General features: G+C 39.8%; 1 protein-coding gene across 6 annotated transcripts in view; it reads left to right on the top strand.

Moving 5' to 3' along the window:
• Positions 1–9,208: 9,208 nt before the first annotated feature.
• PHACTR4 (phosphatase and actin regulator 4) overlaps positions 9,209–25,202 on the top strand; it is a gene marked incomplete at its 3' end in the record, with an annotated part of 91,566 nt that continues 75,572 nt past the window's right edge. For 2 of the 6 annotated variants that reach the window (XM_079114552.1, XM_079114555.1), the window contains exon 1: positions 9,254–9,393. Coding sequence is in view for 2 of the 6 variants with exons in the window: in XM_079114548.1 (XP_078970674.1) it covers positions 14,561–14,585 (25 nt within the window). Of the gene's footprint in view, positions 9,394–13,548; positions 14,586–16,323; positions 17,819–25,202 lie in introns of those variants that run through there. The other 4 variants (XM_079114557.1, XM_079114548.1, XM_079114550.1 and 1 more) reach the window with 4 other exon arrangements.

Below are 25,202 nucleotides of genomic sequence, written 5' to 3' on the forward strand. Positions count from 1 at the left end.
AATGCTCTATCTGAAGTATGAGTGGCAAAGATATTCTCCCACTCTGTAGGCTCTCTCTTCACATTACTGATAGTTTCCTTTGCTGAGAGAAAGCTTTTTAGTTTGAATCTATCCCAGTTGTTGATTTTTTCTTGTGCTATGGGAGTCCTTTTAAGGAAGTCTGATCCTAAGCCAACAAGTTGAAGATTTGGACCTACTTTTTCTTCTATAAGATGCAGGGTCTCTGGTCTGATTCCGAGGTCCTTGATCCATTTTGAGTTGATTTTTGTGCAGGGTGAGAGATAGGGGTTAAATTTCATTCTGTTGTATATGGTTTTCCAGTTTTCCCAGCACCATTTGTTGAAGAGGCTATCTTTTCTCCATTGCATATTTTTGGCCCCTTTGTCTAGTATTAGAAAATTGTATTTATTTGGGTTTGTGTCCGTGTCCTCTATTCTGTACCATTGATCTACCTGTCTATTTTGGTACCAATACCATGCCGTTTTTGTTACTATTGCTTTGTAATAGAGTTGAAGATCTGGTATTGCGATACCCCCTGCTTTGCTCTTTCTACTGAGAATTGCTTTAGCTATTCTGGGTTTTTTATTCTTCCAGATGAATTTCATTATTGCTTGCTCTATTTCTGTAAGGTACATCATTGGGATTTTAATTGGAATTGCATTGAATCTGTATAGCACTTTAGGTAGTATGGCCATTTTGACAATATTAATTCTGCCTATCCAAGAACATGGGAGATCTTTCCATCTTCTAAGGTTTTCTTTAATTTCTTTCTTTAGTGTTCTGTAGTTCTCATTGTAGAGGTCTTTCACCTCTTTTGTGAGATTGATTCCAAGTATTTTATTTTTTTGATGCTATTGTGTATGGGGTAGTTTTCCTAATTTCTCTTTCTGAAGATTCATCACTTATGTATAAAAATGCATTGGATTTATGAGCATTGATCTTGTAACCTGCTACCTTACTGAATTCACTTATGAGTTCTAAAAGTTTTCTGGTGGAATTTCCAGGTTCCTCTAAATATATAATCATGTCATCAGCGAACAGGGATAGTTTGAGTTCTTCTTTGCCAATTCATATCCCTTTAATTTCTTTGGTTTGTCTAATTGCTCTGGCTAAAGTTTCAAGGATGATGTCGAATAGAAGTAGTGAAAGAGGGCATCCCTGCCTTGTTCCAGTTTTTAGGGGGAATACTTTCGGTTTTTCACCATTTAGAATGATATTGGCCATGGGCTTAGTGTAGATGGCCTTTACAATGTTAAGGAATGTTCCCACTACCCCAAATTTTTCTAGTGTTTTGAGCATGAAGAGATGCTATATTTTATCAAATGCTTTTTCTGCATCTATTGAAATAATCATGTGATTCTTAACTTTCAGTCTGTTGATATGGTGAATGACATTTGTTGATTTCCGAATGTTGAACCAACCTTGCATCCCTGGGATAAAACCCACTTGATCGTGGTGCACTATTTTTTTAATATATTTTTGTATGCGATTTGCTAAAATTTTGTTGAGAATTTTTGCATCGATGTTCATTAAGGATATTTTTCTGAAATGTTCTTTCCTCGATGTGTCTCTGTCTGGTTTAGGTATCAGGGTGATATTGGCTTCATAGAATGAGTTTGGGAGGGTTCCCTCCTCTTCTATTTCATGGAATACTTTGAGGAGTATTGGAATGAGCTCTTCTTTAAAGGTTTTGTAGAACTCGGCTGAGAACCCATCTGGTCCGGACTTTTCTTTGTTGGTAGGCTTTTGATGACCTCTTCTGTTTCATTGCTTGAAATTGATTTATTTAAGTTGTGTATGTCCTCGTTCAGGTAATTCATATGTCTCTAGAAACTTGTTGATGTCTTTGAGGTTTTCTGTTTTGTTGGAGTATAGATTTTCAAAGTAGCTTCTAATTATGTTTTGTATTTCACTCGTGTCTGTTGTGATATTTCCGTGTTCATTCCAAATTTTAGTAATTTGAGTTTTCTCCCTCTTTCTTTTTGTTAGTGTGGCTAAGGGTTTATCAATTTTGTTTATTTTTTCAAAGAACCAACTATTTATTTTGTTAATTTTTCCGATTGTTTCTTTTGTTTCAATTTTGTTGATTTCGGCTCTAATTTTAACTATTTCCTGTCTTCTACTACTTTTGGTGTTGGTCTGCTCTTCTTTTTCTAGGGCTTTGAGCTGTAGTGTTAAGTCATTTATGTGTTGATTTCTACTTCTTTTGTTGAATGCACTCCATGAAATAAATCTTCCTCTGAGTACTGCTTTCATAGTGTCCCAGAGATTTTGATATGATGTGTCTTTGTTCTCGTTTACTTCTAAGAATTTTTTTATTTCCCTCCTGATGTCTTCTGTTATCCATTCATCATATAATAGTGTATTATTTAATCTCCAGGTATTGGAGAAGTTTCTGTTTTTTATTCTGTCATTTATTTCTAATTTCAATCCATTATGATCTGATAGAGTACAAGGTAGTATCTCTATCTTCTTGTGTTTGCTAACAGTAGCTTTGTGGCATAAAATATGGTCTATTTTAGAGAAGGATCCATGTGCTGCTGAGAAGAAAGTGTATTCGTTCTTTGTTGGATGGTATATTCTACATATGTCCGTTAAATCTAAATTATTGATTGTGTTATTGAGATCTATGGTTTCTTTGTTCAACTTGTGTTTGGAAGATCTATCCAGTGGTGAGAGAGGTGTGTTAAAATCGCCTAGTATTATTGTGTTGTGGTCTATTTGATTTCTGGAATTGAGAAGGATTTGTTTGATGTACATGGATGAGCCAATGTTCAGGGCATAGATATTTATGATTGTTATGTCTTGCTGATTTATGGTTCCCTTAAGCAGTATGTAATGTCCTTCTTTATCCCTTCTGACTAGTTTTGGTTTGAAGTCCACATTATCTGAAATGAGGATGGATACTCCAGCTTTTTTGCTGTGTCCGTGTGCGTGGTATGTTTTTTCCCATCCTTTCACCTTTAGTCTATGGGTATTTCTTTCGATGAGATGAGTCTCTTGCAGGCAGCATATTGTTGGATTTTTCTTTTTAATCCAATCTGCCAGTCTATGTCTTTTGACTGATGAGTTCAGGCCATTAACATTCAGGGTTATTACTGTGATATGATTTGTATTCCCAGTGATTTGACTCATTTTTGTTTTTTGACATGATTTGGTTTCTCCTTTATTTGGCTATTTCTTTAGGCTAGTTCTTCCCGTTGCTGATTTGCATTATTGTTTTTCATGTCTTCCTCATGGGATATTTTGCTGAGAATGTTCTGTAATGCTGGCTTTCTTTTTGTAAATTCCTTTAGCTTTTGTTTATCATGGAAGGATCTTATTTCGTCGTCAAATCTGAAAGTAAGTTTTGCTGGGTATAAGATTCTTGGTTGGCATCCGTTTTATTTCAGGGCTTGGTAAATGTTGTTCCAGGCCCTTCTAGCTTTTAGGGTCTGGATTAAAAAATCTGCTGATATTCTTATTCATTTCCCCCTGAATGTAATTTGATTCTTTTCTCTTGCAGCCTTTAAAATTCTGTCTTTATTTTGTATGTTAGGTATTTTCATAATAATGTGCCTTGGTGTGGGTCTGTTGTAATTTTGTATATTTGGAGTCCTATAAGCCTTGTGTACTTGGTTTTCCATTTCATCAGATTTGGGAAATTTTCTGATATTATTTCATTGAATAGATTGTTCATTCCTTTGGTTTGTTTCTCTAAACCTTCTTTAATCCCAATAATTCTTAAATTTGGCCTTTTCATGATATCCCATAATTCTTGTAGATTCTGTTCATGATTTTTTACCATCTTCTCTGTTTGGTCAACTTTGTTTTCAAGATTAAATATTTTGTTTTCAATGTCTGAGGTTCTGTCTTCCAGGTGTTCTATCCTATTGGTTATGCTTTCTATGGAGTTTTTAACTTGGTTTACTGTTTCCTTCATTTCAAGGATTTCTGTTTGTTTGGTTTTTTTTTCAGCATCTCTAACTCTTTATTGAAATGATCTCTTGCTTCCTGTATTTGTCTTTTAACTGTTGAGTGGTGTGATCATTTAATGCCTGCATTTGCTCTTTCATCTCCTCCTTCAATGCCTGCATTTGCTCTTTCATCTCTTTGTTTGCTTCCCTGATTGTTTTAATTATGTACATTCTGAACTCCCTTTCTGACATTTCTTCTGCTGTGCTGTCATTGGGTTTTATTGATATAGTGTCTAGGTTTGTTTGGGACATTTTCTTTCCTTGTTTTCTCATATTGGTCAGATGTCAGTGGGACTCTGAGATATTGCAGATTTCCTCTATTGGCTTATAGTGTCCCTGTAGATTTCCAGTGTATCACCTCCCAGCCTTCAGTAGCCTGAAGTCTTGGAGGAACTTGATAATGCAGTGCTGCCAAAGAAAGCTGCCCCTCGCCCGCTACTGGTTCCAGGGCTTGGAGCTGGCTCTGTGCGGAAAGGCTCTCACTGGGCGGTCTGCTCTGAGAAGCTGGCCGTGAAAGGAGCCTGCCGCTGGAGGGAGCAGGGCTGCTTGGAGAAGTCCCTGGTTGCCCTGTCCTGGTCCCTGAAGCTGCCTGCAGGCCAGAGCTCGCCGCTGGGGGACTTGGAGCTGGTTCTGTGCAGAAAGGCTCTCACTGGGTGGCCTGCTCCGAGAAGCTGGCCGTGTGGGAGGAGCCCACTGCCAGAGTGAGCAGGGCTACCTGGGGAAGACTCTAGCTGCCCTGCCCTGCTCTGATAAGCCGCACCTATCCAGGCCTGCTGCCCAGGCCGAGCTTCACCCAGTGGGGGAGACTCACCCCATGGCTCTATTTTAGTCCGAGTCTCTCAATGCCTCCCCTTCTTGAATCCTGGGTTCTGGAACGACTGGAGATGCAGTCACCCTCTAGTCTGCCATCTTGGATCGCCAATACCTTTATTTTATTTATATATATGTGGTGCTGAGGATCAAACCCAAAGCCTTACACGTGCTAGGTGAGTGCTCTACCGCTGAGCCATAACCCTAGCCCAAAAGACTGATTTTTGTTGTAAAGATTACTGTGATCTCAAACAGGGAATATAATATATAACTAAGTAAAGGTTCAATATTATAAAAGTCATTTTTCTTGGTTCATAGCTATAACAGAAACTGAATATGTTTTTGCTCTCTTAATGTCATTTTGTATTTTCCTTGTAAACTTTACAACTGTTTTCTGTTAGTGTTTTGCAGAGGTACTACTAAAAAAAACCAACCTGAGTTAATTTAAGATAATAAGTCATCACCTACAGAACAAATAGTATATAATACTGCCTTCCAGTACTAATACTAACCCCAATTAAATGAAAGAGATATCTGTAAAATTATAGAAATTGAAGTTATAACCTATTACTCCCTCTTTAAGACTGGTGAAACTGGCTTGCTGGGTGATTTATTTATTTGTTTATTTATTTATTTATTTTTCAGAATGCATTTTGATTCATTGTACCCAAATGGGGTACAACTTTTTATTTCTATGGTTGTACAGGCCGTAGATTCACACCATTCATGTACCCATACATCTACCTAGGGTAATGATATTTATCTCATTCCCCTATCTTTCCTTCCTCTGTCCCCTCCCCTCTCCTCATTTCCCTCTACACAATCCAACGCTCCTCCATTCTTCCCTTACCACCACCCCCATTATGTATCAGCATCCACTTATCAGAGAAAACATTCAGCCTTTGGTTTCTTGGGATTGGCTTATTTTACTTAGCATGATATTCTCCAACTCCATTCATTTATCTGCAAATGCCATAATTTTATCCTTCTTTATGACTGAATAATATTCCATAGCTACTATCAAGAATACAAGCAGGAATAGGTGTTGGCGAGAATGTGGGGAAAAAGGCACACTCATACATTGCTGGTGGAGTTACAAATTGGTGAAGACACTCTAGAAATCAGTATGGAGATTCCTCAGAAAACTTGGAATGAACCCTTCATTTGACCCAGTAATCCCACTCCCTGGTTTATAACCAAAGGACTTAAAATCAGCATACTACAGTAACACAGCCACATCAGTGTTTATAGTAGCTCAATTCACAGTAGCTTAGATTGTAGAACCAACCTAGATGCCCTTCAATAGATGAATGGATAAAGAAAATGTGGAATATATACAATATGTGAAATTGCTGGATGTTTAAAACCAAAAACTTGGAGACCAAAGTCAAGGAAGTAAATGGGCCAAAGAAAAAGCAGCCAACATTTTGACCCTTGCCCTCTATGGTCAACCAGGACACAGAGAATGACAGAACCCCTTTCTGGGCCCTGCAACTCTGGTGAGTCACCCAATCTGATCTGTGAGATTGAGAGGGTCCTAGAGAACAGGAAGCCAACCAGTGCACATTCTGCAAAGAGGAGGGTTATTGGAAATGCAAATGTCCCTAATGCTTCCAGGACAAGCCACATATGTTCAGCCAGACCCTGACCCATCTTGGCAAGTGGCACCACTGGTATAGGAAAGCTGAGGAGCCAGGAGGCTTCACACATGTTCCCAAGAGTGCTCTCTGAGGAATCTCAGCTGACACTTGAGAGTATATAGGAACAAGGTCAGTTTTGACCAACTTGGTCTTCAACACCTGGAAGGAAAGTATAGCTTAAAAGTACAGTCCTACATGGACTTTTAAAATGAAAAACAAATTTTTTAAATGTAACTTAAGATGTACACTTGTGTCAGTCCTACCAAAAGTAAGTAAAGCTGGAGTCTATAAAGGAAGGGTTCTTGTGTGAGAGTGCCTGATAATAATGACCAGAAGAGTCACAAATTTGTCCTGAGTTAATTTGAGTCTGATTTCATAGACCTACAAATCTTCCTAACTGCCTTCATTGATGAACTTGATCTAGTTTTCACTGATAAGATTAAGAGTTACTGTCCTCGTGGTTTTCAGAGACTGGTTGAAATACTAATTGTTTTTGTGCTAATTATTTACAAAAAAGTAAGGCTTTACTGTCTTTATTGTTGTCTTAGCATGATCCTTGCCCTCTGTATGCCTTGTCCAGTCACCTGCCATCTGCCACTGTGAACCTCTGGACTGCTCTGATGCTGAATGCCCTTAACTATCCACACCCCATCTGAGAGAGAAAAAGTAACTTTGGGTTACTTCCCCCAAACTTTGCCCCCTTTCAGCAGGAAGTAGCTTGGAGATTTTGTTGCCCACTTTCCACAGAAATGGAAGCTAGAAATGGACAATGGGGAAACGTAACAGGGATTCACCTGATGCTTTGACTACATCCCCTGTGGCTTTGAAGCTTACATGTTTTTTTTCTTTTTCCCAATCTTCTTTTCCCTGACCTTCTCCCTGATCTCCTTTTCCCTTAACTTATCCTCCCTGATCTTCTTTTCCCTAACCTTCTCCTCCTTTATCTTCTCTTCCCTGATATTCTCCTTCCTGATCTCTCCTCCCTAATCTCATTTTCTTTGAATCACCTCTTTAAAAGCCCCCCTGTTCCTGCTGATGGGCAAAATCACGGCCTTTAGGACAGGAGTCCCCCACATCTCTCCTTTGCTAGCAAAGCAATAAAACTTTTTTCCTTTTTCTCAAAACTGTGTCCTCGTTATTAGATTGACATCGGAGACAAGGACGGCACTTTCAGCAACAAGACTGCCTGAATGTTTTATATCTGAATGTGATTTTGTATTTTCGCTATCTATGAATGACTCCTTAAACAGGATATAGTGTTGTTTGGCATGTTTTGAAATTTTGTATACATAGTATCAAGCTTCATATGTGTTATTCTAAGTGAAAGTAGCCACATTTTTTTAAAAAAAAAGTTACTTTTTTCATTCCATTTATTTGACTTTTTGGGAGAAGCCAAATTATAGGGAGAGAAAACAGATCAGTAGATGATACCAATGTTAGCATGAGGAAATAATTTGGGGTGGTGATACAGTTCTTACCTAGACTATAACAGTGAGATTCTCTCTTAAAATGAAAAGTAGGGACTTTCTACCTCTGAGCCACATCCCTAGTCCTTTTTACTTTTCATTTTAAGAGAGAATCTCACTAAATTACAAGGTTGGTCTCAAACTTGTGATCCTCTGTCTCAGCCTCCAGAATAGCTGAGATTATGGGGAAGTGGTGCTCATAATAGTCCCTTCCCTTCCCTTCCCTTCCCTTCCCTTCCCTTCCCTTCCCTTCCCTTCCTTTCCTTTTCGCAGTACTTGCGCTTTAACCCAGAGCCTGACAGTGCTAGGCAGGTGCTCCACTGAGCTCTGTCTCTGGTTCTCATAACATTGTCTTCAACAGCAAAATCTGTAATATTGAAGACTTGCAATTTGTTATTGTTGCTTTATGAGTTGTATATTTGAAAGCCACATAGATTTTCCTCCTTTGTTTCACTCTAGAAGTATTGTAGCTTTAGGTTTTGCATTTAGGTCTAATTTGGGTTGTGACACAATGGGTTTGGCATTTTCAAAGTTCTCTGGCAGCAGCAAGGAAGATGTCTGGAGAGTGATAGCCTGGAGGCATGAAAGGAGTGCCACCTGGAGAGAGAGGGTGGTTTCCATTAGGTGATGGTAATGTAGAAAATGCAAGGCAGTTGAAGTATTGTGGATGTTGAATGGCCTGGAGGTGTCAGGAGTGATTCCTGGGTTTCTTAAACAAAAAATGGTAGTCACTTGCTTCTAAGATTTTGCCCTTTAAATTGGCCCTCAATTGTTTTTCTTTCTTCGGTGGTAATGGGGATTGAACCCAGCGAGGCTCTACCCCTGAGCTACATCATCAGTCCCATCATCAGTGTCTCACCAACTTGCTGGGGCTGGTCTAGAACTTGGGATCCTCTTGCCTCTGCCTCCCCAGTCTCTGGGATTACAGAAGTGCACCACTGTGCCCAGCTCAGTTGTTTTTCTTTTGGGCAGAGTGTGACTTGAAATTTGTTCACGCGGAGACTGGACAGTTTTTTTTTTTTTTTAATTTTCATATTTTTAAAAATCGGTGCATTATAATTGTACATAATGGGATTCGTTGTTACATATTCGTACGTACACACGACCTAATAAAATTTGGTCAATATCACTCCCCAGTACTGGACACTGTATCTAAGACAACCCACTTGCGTCAGCTCCCTTCTTGGGCACCTGTGTGGAGTTCAGTGTTGAACTCAGCCCTCCCAAGTTCCAGAACTTCCCTTAGCTCAGCACCAGGAAAGGTGCTCAATCCTTTCACACGCGGACTGGGGCGGCGCAAGCTCAGGCATTCCCGCCATTTTGTCCGGCTGGCCGGCCCTTGCTGGGACTACATGTCCCGTGAGCCTCCGCGGCGGCACTTCCTACTCTCACTGTCCGGCCTGCTCCCTCTTCCCCCTCCCCGGGGCCCGCGCCTCTGGCTGCAGCCCGGCGGCCAGAGGCCAGGTAGGATTTCCGGGGGAAACTGCTGTGGAGGCTGAGGAGGCGGCGACGGCGACCCGGGTGAGTTCAGCAAGCAAGGGAAAGTGAGCCGCACGCGCGCAGGGTCGGTCTTGCGGGCGCCTCTCAGGCTCCGGCCGCATCCTTGTCTCCACGAGGGGGTTGCGGTCCCTGCCGGGGGTTACGACCGGGGTGGCCGTCGCGTCGGGCAGGGCGTGGCGGGCCGGGGCCGCCGCCTCCCTTCTGCGCCCTCCCACAACGGTCCGGCCGCTGCGTCTCCGCCCGCAGCAGGGCCCGTGCTGGCTGCCCTCTCCGTCCCCCAGACGTGGCTGAGCCCTTTTGTCTGGGCTGCTTTCGCCCCTTTGTGCGACTGTGTGGAGTCGCGGCCGTGGGGGAGCCCGCAGGTCCTGACCGGGACGGCTCCCTGGGGATCCGATTACGGTAACAGGATCGGGTCAAAGTCCATTTTTCAAAACCTTCCACCCTCGGAACTCTGCGCCCCGGCTAGACTTAGCGGAGGCTTCGGAGCCAGGCAGTTTCTGTAGAAACCTCGAGGTTATTGTCCAGCTCTAAAGTGTCAGCTCCACGGAGCTTCAGATTACAAATCTGGCGTCTTCATTGGGAGGGGGCGAGTCTATGACGGGGGGTGGGGGGAAGCGAGCCCCTGAACCCCTCCCTGGGAAACCGGGGAGAAATGGAATTTGCAGCGGTGTCCGTTGCCTCTGTGGTCAGGGGACCAAAGAACTCATGCGAATGGCATTGGTTCACACACCTCCCGATCTCAGAGAAGACTAAGTGATTTTATAGGGCATCATTCATTGTTTGCAAAAAAACCACTTCATTGGGTCTCCCAGCTCCTAGATCCTCTAAACGGCATCCTTTTCTTATTTCTGTTTAAAACAAAAAGTCAAAAGAAAAAAATCCATTAATAGAAATATCTGCTTTACAGAGAAACCAGAAACCCAGTGGCTTCTAGAAAGCATTTTTTGACCGAGTAAAAGGCGTGAAGCCAGTTTAAGGGAGGAGAGGTGGTATACTCTTATTGGAAATGGTTGAATTGCATGGGTTAGTAAAAAAATTGGTTACATAGTAGTAACTTGATGTATGTTGGAAGACTGCATCGCTAGATTTAACTTAAAACTTTCTAAAGGCTTAAAAAATAGATTAATATTTCAAATTCCTTTAATAAAGGTACAGAGGACCCTTTTGCATAAATCAGGGAAGTTCTTTTCTTTTGACCAGGGTTTGAAACTAGGGGTAATTAACCACTGAGCCACATTTCCAGCCCTTTTAAATTTTTATTTTGCTACAGGGTGTCGTTAAGTTGCTAGGGCCTAGCTAAGTTGCTGAGGCTGGCCTGGAACTTGCCATCCTTCTGCCTCAGCCTCCCTGGTCTCTAGGATTACAGGCATGTGCCACCACACCCTGCAAATCTTCAAGATTTTTGAAGTTACATTGGTTAAATTCTCAAGTAGGCAAATAAAGCCCTTTGTACTTTATTTGACATCTCATAATGGAAATTACTCTCAGAATCCCAGATTGTGTTAGTTACATTGTATAGAAATGAGAAGTCCTTAATGAAGCTATTCTTCAATCTATTCTTCTTTTTTGTGGTTCTGGGGATATTCTGAAACCAGTCTTGTGCATACTCAATGGACACTCTACCACTGAACTACACTCCCAGCCCCAGTTCTTCACTTTGTAAGCAGCAGTGACTGGGGGGGGGGGGGGGGGGGTGCCTTTTTTTGTCTTTTTGGATAAACTTTGAAGAAATCACCACAGAATTGCTCAATGTTTTAAAAATAATCTAAGAAACAGTAGTTGCTGTTGACTAGCTCTTATTTGTTTAAACATGATAGTGCTATCAATGTTACTGTTTTTAAAACAACTTAATTGTCAATACAATCCTGTGAGGTGGCGTGGTTCTCACATTTTACAACTGATAAAACCTAGCTTCTAAAATGTTAAGTGACTTGCCCAAGGTCATACAGTTAATCCAGATAGGAAATAGCGGGGTAAACCTTACTCCAAATGTAATACTTTTAGATTTAGTACCATTACCTTACATTTATTACAGCTACTAATGTTACTACCACAAGTTTTTTAAATTTTTTGAAATCTGAATATTGGAGAAAATAAAGATATTTTGTAGTCAGAGCTAACTGATTTGTAAGGAAATGGTATTCATAGAACTATTAATGATGTCTTTTTGTAGGTCATAACTGAACATTGGTGCCACGAATTTATCTTACAGTATGATTTCTGTCTTGGCAGAATAGCAATTTTATGGAGTCTTGGGGGCGGAAGGATAGTTACTCAGTTGTGATTTTAAAGTTCTTATTAAAAGGTGATTAAAAGATTTGAACACAGATAAAGCAGCTTTTGAAACTAACATTGAAGACAAAATGCATATATAGTTTCAATGTTTCCTTCTTTTATTTTTTATTTTATTATTTTATTTTGTTTTTTGCTGGGATTTGAACCCAGGATCTTGAGCATGGTAGGCACTCTACCACTGAGGTACACCTCCAGTCCTAATAAAACTTTTAATCAGTTTCAAACCTGCAGTTAAGTCATCGATTTATGTCAGTACATGCCATGAATGTGACATCATAAGTAGAAACCTACTTCAACTCCCTCACTTAAATTCTTAGGTAAAATGCATAAAATGCGAGTTGAATTGAGCCAATACACTTAGTCTAGCCTTTCTAACTAGTAGAATCCTGTTTTAAATCTCTTATTATGCTGTCATAATGGGGAAGAACTTTTTCCCTTGAGTTTTTTGCTGTTGGTTACTTTATTTGTAAATCCATCCATGAATGATAAAACTGTTATGTTCTAGGCCCTGTTATATTCTACACCCTGAGGACATAGTAGTGAAAACAAAAAGTCTTTTCCCTCTTAGGATTTACAGACTCATTAGCATTGGGGTGGGAAGAGGGAAGAGTCAAACAGTAAATAAGCAGTTAAAAAAAAATCCTCGGGGCTGGGGAGATAGCTCAGTCGGTAGAGTGCTTGCCTTGTAAGCACAAGGCCCTGGGTTCGATCCCCAGCACCCCAAAAAAAAAAAAAAAAAAAAAATCCTCTCATTAAATCTGCAACCTTGAATAGCTCATGTTTAACCTTTTTGATCCTCATTTTCTAATCTTTAACAGGCGGATAATGATTCCTGCTTTAACTTGTGGAGTTGTTTTCAGGAGCAAGTAAGATGAGTATTTGGTTGCATTATATGCTTCACATTCCTGTAGTAAGTTACTTTTACTATTACTATTAGAAAAGGAACAGAAATGTTGGAAGAAAGTTACAAGGTCTGTTCACACCCCTCCTACCCTGCCCCCAATGCTGGCAACACATCCCTAGATGTGTTATATACATCCTTACTGTTTAGCACACACCTTCATTTACTCCATTGGAATTTTATTCACTCATTCCTGAATGAGTGAATTAGAGAAATAAAAGTGGACAGGTACGATTTTGGAGAGTATCAGAAACCAAGTGATTCTTTTATTCAGCAGATATTTCTGTTTTGCCTGTTTTGTGCTAGGATCAACTTTTAAATTTTGTCATTACAATGATATGAAGGTATTTAGCCTTTGCTCCCCCAAAGATTTCTGTATTATAACACATGACAGTGTATTGAGTATTAAATTAAGGTATGTTATAAAATAGGAACTGAAAGATTCTGCTTTGGTAAACAAGGAAGGCATTACAGAGGATATGATTTTGGAACGTGTTCTTAAGGGACAAGTAGATTCAGGTTACTATCATGGGAGAGGGAGCAGTTTAAGCAAAAGAATGAATATGTGAAATGTAAGATATATGTCTAGGGAAGAATGAGTAACATGGCTAGAGTATATATTGGATATTTTCTGAGAGAATTTTGATTAGCATGTAGTATTTTTGCTTATCAGTGAGCCATACCTCTATTGTATTATATTTAATTTAATTTCATCTCACTCTGTGGTAGTAGGGATCCAACCTGGGGCCTCGCACATACTAGGTAACTCTACCACTGAGCTACATCCCTAGTCCCTACACCTCTATTTTATAGAGCTGATTTATGTCTTCTCTTAGTGGTAGCAGAAGCACCACATTTTAGGAGGAGGTGGTCAATGGTATTTCTTCAAAGGGAATGTTTTTATTTTTTATTAAAAAAAAATTTTTTTAGTTGTCAATGGATCTTTTATTTTTATTTATATATATATATGTGTGGGGCTGAGTATGGAATGGAACCCAGGCCTCACATGTGCCAGGCAAGTGCTCTTCCACTGAGCCACAACTCCAGCTCCAATCATTTTTATACTGTCCCCTTCAGTACTTCAGATGTTGATTACTTGTTCTTAAAAGTAAACAAGTATTACTTTTTTGAACAGACCGAAAGAAAAAAAAAAAGAAAAGAAAATGCTACTGAGAAGAGCACCATTGTAAATCTCGGTATGATGTTGAAACTGAAGTTTTGAGATGCAACTTGATTCACTGCTTATGCGGGCAAGTGGGGGTCTGTGTTAGGTGTCAGGCCACTCTTAATGGAGGGCCATGCCCTCCAGTGTTGCATCAGACCCCAGGAGCTTATTGCCAATTTCTTATTTCAGGGATTTTGTCCAGTGAATTTGAAGAATAAAATTCACAGAAGAGGATGAGTGAGTGTAAGAGTAGGATTTATTGAAGAACAGAAGCAGAACTCTCGCATTACAAGAAGGGAACTGTAGTAGATTTTCTCCGTCAGCGTATTAGTCTAGAGGTTTATATAGTACTTGGTTTATGTAGCACTCCTTCACTGCTATTGGTTCAAAAGTATGCTAATTAGGGTTTGAAAGTAGTACCAATGCTGTTGTCCAAATTCATGCTAATTAGAGCTTAAAAATGTACTAACACTATTGGTCCATTTTTTAGTCCCAACTTTTATTCATGTTTGCCCCACTTCCATTTTCTCATGGCAGGTCAGAAAACAGGAGGTTGAAGTCGGTTGAGGTCGTTGGATAGGCATCAGGGCTGTGTGGAGCGTGCAGCGGGCATTCCCACTGTGCCAGCTGGGCTGCCGGGTAGTGGCGGATGGGCTGTCTCCTGCTCATCTCATGCCTGCTCTGCCCTGGCAGGCTCTGCACGGCAGCCGGTGCTTGCTGCCTGTACTTTAGCCCACCCGGGCTACCGTTCTCCCGCTTCACCGCTCGGCTGCTGCTTCTCCGCAGGGACCAGTAGGCTGCCTCCGCTGCTTGGCAGCTGGGAAGCCATGTCTGTGTTTCATTTTCTTTGTGGTAGGTAAAAATAAATTAAGGTCTTTATGAATTCACTTTGTTTGTGGCTATATACTTCTATTCAAAGTTTTAACAAAAATAGTTCAGAAATAGAAAAATAAGTTATTTTAGGTAAGTGTAGAGGTTTTCTAAGGTTTTCCAAACTTTTAGTCTAAAGGGTAGATTATGGTCCAGGACTATAACTCTGTGGTAGGGTACTTGCCTAGCGCACGCGAGGTCCTTGGTTCCGTTCCCAGCCCTAAAAAAAGAGTAGATCCTCTGGTGAAAGATAATAAAGATACACATAAGTTATGGTGTTTATTCCTTATATTAAAGTAGTAGCATCTAACAATTGACTGTTTTATTTTTAGATAAATTAACACAGCTTGGTGGTATGAGCTTGCAGCCCCAACACTTTTTTGGGGTCTGGGGAGGTATTGGGGATTCAACCTAGGAACACTGAACCACTGAACTACACCTCTATAGAATCCTTTTAATTTTTTTTTTTTTTTTTTTTTTTTGAGACAGGGTTTTGCCAAGTTGCTGAGGCTCACCCTCACCTTGAACTCCTCCTGCTCCAGCCTCTTGAGTCACATCTAGTCTTAGCACTTGAGAGGCCAAAGCAGGAGGATCATTTGCGCCCAGGATTTCAAGACCATACTTGGCAACATAGACTCTTGTCTCAAAAAAAGAAATTAATGATATTCTTAATTGGAGTTATTATTATTAATCTCTCTTGAAGTCACAAAGACACAGATTATTCTACAATATTATCTTTTGGGGCTACATGATAAATTAGTTTTGTGTGAGTTATTGATACATGAAACTAACTTGTACTATTTATCCAATGAGAGATAATCTGTGTTCTTTTGTCCAGTAAATGTTTGTTTTTTGATTTATTTTGTTTTCTGTTTTGTTTTTTTTTTTTTTCCCCTTGAGGTGCTGGAAATCAAACCCAGGCCTAATGCATGCTAGGCGAGTTCTCTACCACTGAACAATATCCCTAGTTATATCTGATTTTTGCCTTTTGACTGACCTTTCTCAGGAGGGATAAGATTGAAGAAGATGAATTTACTATTAAACAAACAACATAGAAAGAAAAAGGAAAGACAGATGGATAATCTCATACTCAATGGTTTCCACTTTGGTTGACTCATTTTATGTCTTTATTGCTTGAGGCTATCTTGGACAGAATAAAGTCAAATACAGGAAGACTATTACTGACTAAGACAGTGGAACCATTTAAAATTTTTTATTTGTTCTAATTTCATTTTTGCTTTTAATATGGAAAGTTATTAACTTGTAGTACATGTTTCCGCATTGCTTTCACTGAATTGACCTAGCCACCTTTATCAAAGTTGAACACCTGATATATTTGAAGAACTCTGCTAACTCTGGGAAGGGGATAAAATGTATATTAAAGTTCTAACATTTCTCTTAACCCCACCTAGAGTATGGTGACCATTAGCCACAGCAGTATGTGGTAATTGAGCTGTAGACCAAGGTGCTTGCTGGGACATTCCCTTTTCCTCCCACCCCCTCTTTAAAGAATGAAATGAAGTCTTACTGTGTTGCCAAGGCTAGCCCAAATGCCTGGGCCCAAGCAATCCTTCTGCCTCAGTCTTCCAAATAACTGGGACTACAGGTGCACACCACTGTACCTGACTTAAAAAAAAAAAAAGAAGTGCATACAAGGATTATCAGAGAGTGGTGTCTTTATACTTGACTACTTTTTCCTTTTTTTGATCTGCTTTTTTTTGTAATGGAATAAGCAAGGAAATGCTAAACCCAATCCCCTGGCCCTCCTCTAATGTTGGGGATTGAGTCAGGGCCCTGTATTTGCTAGGCAAATGATCAACCACATAGTTACACCCCCTACCCTTTATGTTTTTTTTTTTTTTTTTTTTTTTTTTAAACTGGTGCCAACAGCTTTTCTAATTTTTGCAAAGTGTAATGTGTCCATTGACCATTGGCATGTCAGTGGTTTGCTTGCTGCTTTCTCTAGAAATGCCTTGCTCTCAGCCTCTGTTTATTTGTAATTTCTTAGTTGAAGTTGTAATTTTATTTAAATAACTTATTTTTGTAGTCCTAGGGATCAGACACAGATCCTTGTGCATGCTAGCTAGGCAACTGCTCTACCACTGTGCTATAACCCCAACCCTGGGGCTATTTTTTAAAAGATCAGATGAGTTATTAGAATTAAAACAGCACCTGTTGTATAGTAAGCTCTAAGTAAGGGCTGGCTATTATTATTATTATTATTATTGCCAGAACCCCCCAATGAGGAGATGTAATAGGAATCTCAAGGCAGAGTGGTTATGGGGCTAAACAAGAGGGAATAGATTTGAAAAGCATTTCTGATTTTATCATGTTTGATTTTACTGGATGTACAAGGAGTTTGAGTTAGGAACATGGCCACTATTTTCTAATTATAAACATAAGAGTTTATTTTTGCATTTGTTGAATTAATAAAATTATTGCCTCAAAAGGGCTCTTGATCTTGATGCAGTGTCACAAGCCTGTAATCCCAATGGCTTAGGAGGCTGAGGCAGGAGGATCGTGAGTTTAAAGCCAGCCTCAGCAACAGCAAGGCACTAAGCAACTCAGTGAGACCCTGTCTCTAATAAAAAATACAAAAAAGGGCCGGGGATGTGGCTCAGTGGCTGAGCCCTTGAATTCAATCCCCAGTATCCCCCCCAAAAAGGGGTCCTCTTAAATGTTGTATTTTAGCTTATGCTTTATTAGATTTTTGATGTGGCTAAAATTGGAGTTTGAGATGAAACTAGATTCTCCACTTCTGCTGGTGGGTGGAATCTGTATAAGTTACAGGTCTCTGCAGCTGAAAATAACTATTTTTGTGTTAGCAGTTAATCATAGCAGGGGATCCAAATCTTGCAGCCAGGAAAGCCAATTCTTCACTACTCTTGGGTGGCATGTTGCAGCTCTTAATGGTGGGCTATGTCCTCCAGTGTGGCAGGTCACTGCCAGTTTCCTGGTTCTTGTCTTGCAAATTTGAAGAAGGAAATTCACCACCAACAACAGAATGCAAGAGTGAAAGGAGTACAGTTTTGGGTGGGGAGAAGGGTACCAGAGATTGAACTCAGGGGCATTCAACCACTGAACCATCCCCAGCCCTGTTTTGTATTTTATTTAGATACAGGGTCTCACTGAGTTGCTTAGCGCCTTGCTGTTGCTGCGGCTGGCTTTGAACTCTGATCCTCCTGCCTCAGCCTCCGGATTCCCTCGGATTACAGGTGTGTGCCACTGTGCTGGCAAGGGGTACAATTTATTCAAGTGTGAAGAAAAGAAGCAGAACTCTTCCAGGGTGAGAGAGGACTCAATAGCAGGTTACTGCTGGAGTGCACTAGTCTAGGGATTTATATAGCTCTTGGGCCAATACTATTGGTTAGAATTTATGATAATTAGGTCTTGAAAAAATCTCAGTACTATTCCTTAGTCCTTTTTTTTTAAATTCATTTATTTTTTTATTGAAAACAAATGGGATACATGTTGTTTCTCTGTACATGGCATAAAGGCGTACCGTTTGTATAATCATAAATTTACATAGGGTAATGTTTGATTCATTCTGTTATTTTTTTCCCTTACCCCACCCCTCCAACCCCTCTTTTCCCTCTATACAGTCCTTCCTTCCTCCATTCTTGCCCCCCTCCCTAACCCTAACTCTAACCCTAACACTAACCCCTCCCACCCCCCATTATGTGTCATCATCCACTTATTAGCGATATCATTCGTCCTTTGGTTTTTTGAGATTGGCTTATCTCACTTAGCATGATATTCTCCAATTTCATCCATTTGCCTGCAGATGCCATAATTTTATCATTCTTTATGGCTGAGTAATATTCCATTGTATATATATACCACAGTTTCTTTGTCCATTCATCAATTGAAGGACATCTAGGTTGGTTCCACAATCTGGCTATTGTGAATTGAGCAGCTATGAACATTGATGTGGCTGTATCTCTGTAGTATGCTGATTTTAAGTCCTTTGGGTATAGGCCAAGGAGTGGGATAGCTGGGTCAAATGGTGGTTCCATTCCAAGCTTTCTGAGGAATCTCCATACTGCTTTCCAGAGTGGCTGCACTAATTTGCAGCCCCACCGGCAATGTATGAGTGTGCCTTTTTCCCCACATCCTCTCCAACACCTGTTGTTGCTTGTATTCTTGATAATCGCCATTCTAATTGGGGTGAGATGGAATCTTAGGGTGGTTTTGATTTGCATTTCTGTTATTACTAGAGATGTTGAACATTTTTCCATATGTTTGTTGATTGTTTGTAAATCTTCTGTGAAGTGTCTATTCATTTCCTTAGCCCATTTGTTGATTGGATTATTTGCATTCTTGGTGTAGTTTTTTGAGTTCTTTATAGATTCTGGAGATTAGTGCTCTATCTGAAGTATGATTGGCAAAGATTTTCTCCCACTCTGTAGGCTCTTTCTTCGCTTTGCTGAGAGAAAGCTTTTTAGTTTGAATCTATCCCAGTTATTGATTCTTGCTTTTATTTCTTTTGCTATGGGAGTCCTGTTGAGGAAGTCTGGTCCTAAGCCGACATGTTGAAGATCTGGACCTACTTTTTCTTCTATAATCTGCAGGGTCTCTGGTCTGATTCCGAGGTCCTTAATCCATTTTGAGTTTAGTTTCATGCATGGTGAGAGATATGGGTTTAGTTTCATTCTGTTGCATATGGATTTCCAGTTTTCCCAGCACCATTTGTTGAAGAGGCTATCTTTTCTCCATTGCATATTTTTGGCCCCTTTGTCTAGTATGAGAAATTTGTATTTATTTGGGTTTGTGTCCGTGTCCTCTATTCTGTACCATTGATCTACCTGTCTATTTTGGTACCAATACCATGCTGTTTTTGTTACTAATGCTTTGTAGTATAGTTGAAGTTCTGGTATTGCGATACCCCCTGCTTCACTCTTTCTGCTAAGGATTGCTTTAGCTATTCTGGGTTTCTTATTCTTCCAGATGAATTTCATAATTGCTTGCTCTCTTTCTGTAAGGTACGTCATTGGCATTTTAATTGGAATTGCATTGAATCTGTATAGCACTTTAGGTAGTATGGCCATTTTGACAATATTAATTTTTCCTATCCAAGAACATGGGAGATCTTTCCATCTTCTAAGGTTTTCTTTAATTTCTTTCTTTAGTGTTCTGTCGTTCTCATTGTAGAGGTCTTTCACCTCTTTTGTGAGATTGATTCCCAAGTATTTTATTTTTTTCGAGGCTTATTCCTTAGTCCTTGAGTCTGAACTTTCCTATTACCTACATTCTGGTCTTCCCACACTTCTCTTTTCCTGCTATTTCCGGATAAAGGCTTTGATTCATAACTCTAAGGGATTACCGTATAAGTACAATAATTGTGTTTATTTGAATAATAAAGGCAATTGGCTTGTTCCGTGTGTCAACTTGGCTAGGCCAGATATAGTACACTTTCATTCAAATACTAATCTAGGTGTTGCTATGAGGTATTCTATAGATATGATTAATATCTCTAGTCATTTGTCTTTACTAAAGGAGATTATCCTTGATAGTATCATGGACCTCATCCAATCAGTTAAAAAAAATCCCTCCCTGAGGGTAGAAGTATTCCCTGCCTCAACACTGCAGGATCAGCTCCTGCCTGAAAATTTCTGGCTGCGCCCTGCAGGTTTCTGATTTACCAGCTCCCCAAATCACATAAACCAGTTCCTTGAAGTAAATCTGTTTTTATATTCATGAATACATGTGTCTGTATGTTTGTTTATATCCATCCTACTGGTTCTATTTCTCTGAAGAACCCTGACTAGGGATTGGGGATTTAACCCCATGGCAGAGCACTTGCCTAGCATGCACAAGGCCCTGGATTCAATCCTCAACACTTCAGAAAAATGAAAAAAAAAAAAAAAAAAAAAAAGTAGAAGAATTCTGACTAATATAGAAGGTATCTGAATCCTGCAGGATATATTAACAAAGCTTGAGATCTGAAGGCATTAGCTATATAAAGAGATGGGGAAAAGAGTTGTAGGGTTAAAGGGAATAATGTGGGCAAAACTTAGGTAAGAAGGAATATGATTCAGGAAATGGGGTGTGGTTTGATTTGGATAACATAGTAGGCAAAGGAGAAGAATGGTGAGGAATGAAATCAGGAAGGTAAATAGGCTGAATCACAGAGGAACATGTAAATCATGTTGTGAAGTTTGTACTTTATCTTACTCAGAAGTTATAAAACAGGGAGCTGTTGTAATGAGATTTTTGTTCTTGAACAGTTTCTTAAACCAAGTAATGCTTTATTTAAAGGAAAATTTTTATTGTTAATCCCCAGTGTTGGTTTAAAATATTATATAAATGTTACAACAAGCATAAAAGGATATATAAGCTTATGTCTAACAAAATTTCCAGTTTAAATACAATAATATAAACTACTAAAATTATTGTTATTAATAAGATGGATAATTTTGAAATGAAATGAAGTTTTTTCTCTGTGCAATTCCTTTTTTTTTTTTTTTTTTTTGTAGTAGGGATTGAACTCAGGGGCACTTAACCACTGAGCCACATCCCCAGCCCTATTTTTTATTTTATTTGGAGACAGGGTCTCACTGAGTTCCTTAGCACTTCCCGGTTGCTGAGGCTGACTTTGAACTCGTTTGGTTCAGATACATCATGCATACTAAGTTCATTTCTATTAATTTCTTATTCTTCCTGGACAAAGTAGTACATTTGATGTTTGTTTCATTCATTAGGTAGTTTTTGAGCACCTTCATGGGTGCACATTCTAAATGCTTGGATACAGTTGTAAGAAAAGCAGTGTCACTGCTACAATGATACTTTCTAGATTGGGAGAGATACCATAAAAATTATGTGTTTCTAGATATAGATAATGTACCATCAGGTAATGATAAGTTAAAAGTAAAAATGAAACAGGGTAAAAGGATAGAATGTGATGGAAAAGGGATTGAAATTTTAGGCAGGCTAGTCAGAGAAAGACCTCTTTGACTAAGGGAGATCATATTTGAATTGTGACCCGAAATGAAGGAGCAAGTCATGCTGTTTCTGGGAAAATGACATTCCAAGCTGACAGAACAGCACCTGCAAAGCCCTGGGGTGAGAATATTTTTGTTGAGTTAGAGAAACATCATCAGTATCAGTGTGGTTGGAGCAGAGTGAGCAAGAGTAAGGGTGGAGTAAACGAGGTCAGTGAGGTAGACAGAGACTAGGTCTCAGGATCTCATAGGTCATGGTAAGAAATCTGGAGTTAACTTCAGATGTGATAGGTAGGTATGATCTGCCTTCTTTTTATAAAGGATCACCCAGGCCACTCCAAAAGTATCTGAATTATAGGGGTCTGAATAGAAAGGAGACCAATTGGGACTTGATTACAGTAGTCTAGCAGGAGAATGTGGACAGCTTGAACTGGCGAGAAGTGGTTAAATTATGGCTGTCTTTTGGAGGTAGAGGCAGTGAGATTTAGATGTAGATGTAGGTAAGAGTTAAGAGCGACAGGTGTGACTTAATTCCAGCTACTTAGGAGACTGAGGCAAGAGGATCCCAAGTTCAAGGCCAGCCTCATCAGCTTAGAAAGACCGTGTTTCAAAATAAAATTTTAAAAAGGAATGGGGATGTAGCTCAGTGGGTACAGTGCCCTGGGTTCAATCCCTAGTACCTGTGTGTGGTGAGTGCAGGGCAGTGGAGGAAGAATGACACCAAGGTTTGTGTCCTGAGCAATAGGAAATTTTAAGTTGTTATTTTACTGAAATTATGACATTAGTGATAATGATACAAAATAGCAGCTAATACATATGGCAGCTGTTTTATAAGTGCTCTACATGGAATGCCCTGTTGGTTGAATAAGGTAGACTAGGGTAGGAACAAGTTAGGGCGAGGAATCAAGATTTTGTTTTTAAAACATATGCCTGCACAACTTTTTAGCTTTCTAAGAAGAGATAGGTGAGTAAGGTATGGATATGTCCGTTTAGAGGAGAGGTTTGATCTGGAATATATGTTTGGAAGTCACTGGTGTGTGTGTGTATGTGTGTATGGTGTTTAAAATTATAGAACAGGGTGAGAGGACTAGTTATGGTTTGTATTTGAGTTGTTATTGCTTCCCTAGGAGGAATAAAGAAATTTAGAGGATTGATTTTTGATGTGTGTGTTATTTGCTTTCCATTACTGTAATGAAATGTCTGAGGTGGTTTACTTAAAAAAAGGAAAGATTTGCTTTGTCTAGCTCTCTCTCTGTCTCTCTCTCTCTCTTTTTTTTTTTTTTTTTTTTTTTTTTGTGGTACCGGGGATTGAACCCAGGGGCACTTGCTTTTCTTGAAGCTGGCTTTGAACTTGCAGTCCTCGTACCTCAACCTCTTGAGCAGCTGGGATTCCAGGTGTGCACCACTGCGCCTGACTTGTCTAGCGATTTTGGAGGTTTAGTCTGTGGACAGTTGGCCCTGTTACTTTTGGGTGTGTGGTAAGGCAGTACTTCATAGTGAGGAGCACATGGTAGAGCAAGCTGCCCACCTTCTGGCAACCACAACTAAAAAGGAGAGAGTCCCACAATTGCTTTTGAGGCATACCCTCAATAACCAAAAACCTCTTAATAGGCCTCACATCCTAAAGACTCCATACCTTTCAGTAGCACCATGGGTTGGGAATCAGACCTTTAATACTTGGACTTTTTAGGGACAGTTGAGATCCAGAATACCTCTGAGCTACATCCTCAGCCCTTTTTTAGTTCTTTCAAGTATTTATAGTAGCTTTTGTGAAATCTTTTTAAGTCCAACACCAAGTATTCTTCAGATATTATTAACTGCCCTCCCCTTAATATAGCACATATTTTCTTGTTTATTTGTATCTTATTTAAAATAATGTATGTGGCAACTCTGGAAGTAAGATTCCTTCCTTCTTTGATTTCTTGTTATTTGTCTGATAACTTTCCTGAAATAAACCTGTAAAGCCTGTATTCTTTGTTGTGTGTGACTATGGAAATCCATGCTTGGTTGGCTTAGTGGTTGTCTAATGATTAAACGGAGATTTCTTTTATTGCCTTGAACAAGTTTTCCAGCTTTTTTTTGTACCAGGAATTGAACCCAGGGGTGCTTAACCACTAAGCCACACCCCAGCCTTTTTTATTCTTTATTTTGAGACAAGGTCTTGCTAGATTGCTTAAGGCTTTGAACTTGCAATCCTCCTGCCTCAGCCTCCAGAGTTGCTGAGATTACAGGTGTGTGCCATCACGCCCGGCTAGTTTTCCAGCTTTTGCTGAGTACTGTCTGTGTGTTGGAGTACACCTTCAATGTTTTGGCAGGCAGTTTACAGCTTAGCCATCACTGCTTGCATAGAACCTCATGGGCAACCAGAGGTAAGTGATTAGGTCCTTCCCTGGGCAAGTACAGAGCCTGCACATACATGTGTCCTTCTAGATTCCCAACAGTCACAACTTTTCAAAGTGCCCCCCTATAGACACCTTACTCTTGAACATTGGAATGTTAAATAATAGTTACTGATTGTTTTTTATTATTTTGAAAAATGCCTTAGAGTTAATGCTTTTCACATAGAACAAGCCTGAAGTCTGGTCAAATAATGACAACACTGAGAATGGAGTTTCTGGAGTAGGATCAGCCAGATCCAATAGTGACAGTTCTCAGGGGATAGAATTTTAGAATGCTTAAATTTGTTCTGCACCTTCAGTGGCTACGAAGCTGCATTTTTCATTTGTGAGGCTGTTGATTTCTGAGGCTACTAAAAACCAAGGAGAGGGAAATAGCAACAGACAAGTTAAAATGCATATTATAGTTTGAGGAGGTTTGTTTGTTTGGTGGAGATTTGAAATCAGGGGTGCTCTACCACTAACCACATCCCTAGCCCTTATTATTTTTATTTATTTATTTATTTTTATTTTGAGGTAGAGTCTTGCTGAATTGTGCAGTCTGGCCTCAAACCTGCACTCCTCATGTCTCAACTTCCAAGGTCTCTGGGATTAAAAGCATCTACCACATGCCTGGCTGGTTTGGAACTTAAATGTTCCCAAAGGCCTTGGCTTGTGTGCTAGCCTCTGGCAGTATTAGGAGGTCATGAAAACTTTCAGAGATGGGGTCTAGTAGAAGAAAGTTAGATGATTAGGAGTGTACTCTTGGAATATTGGGACTGCAGCCCCTTCCTCTTGACTCTGCTTTCCTGGCTTTCTTGAGGGGAACACCTTGCTCCATCATGCTCTCGCAGCCATGATCTTCTGCCTCACCATAGGCCCAGAGTGACAGGGCCAGGATACACCTTTGAACCCCAGAGTCAAAATAAATCTTTCCTCCTTTTAGGTGATTTTGCTCAGGTATTTTGTTAAGCAGCAGAAAACTAACATAATGCAATAAAACTCATTGTTCTTACCAAGTTTCAGCCACTTTTCTTTTTCTTTAAATTGAGGTAGAATAAACACAATGTAAATTTTACTGTTTTAATTAATTTTTAAATGTGCAATTTAATGGCATTAAGTATATTCACACTGTTGTGTAGCCATCATCCACAGTCCATCTTCAGAACTTTTTCATCTTACTAAACCAGAAGATTATACCCTATAGCCAGGCTGTGGCAGCATACATCTGTAATCCCAGCTACTGGGGGGGAGGGGGGGGGCGGCAGGGGGGCGCTGAGGCG

This window comes from Sciurus vulgaris, assembly GCF_902686455.1.
Source record: "Sciurus vulgaris genome assembly, chromosome: 1".
Lineage (NCBI taxonomy): Eukaryota > Metazoa > Chordata > Mammalia > Rodentia > Sciuridae > Sciurus > Sciurus vulgaris.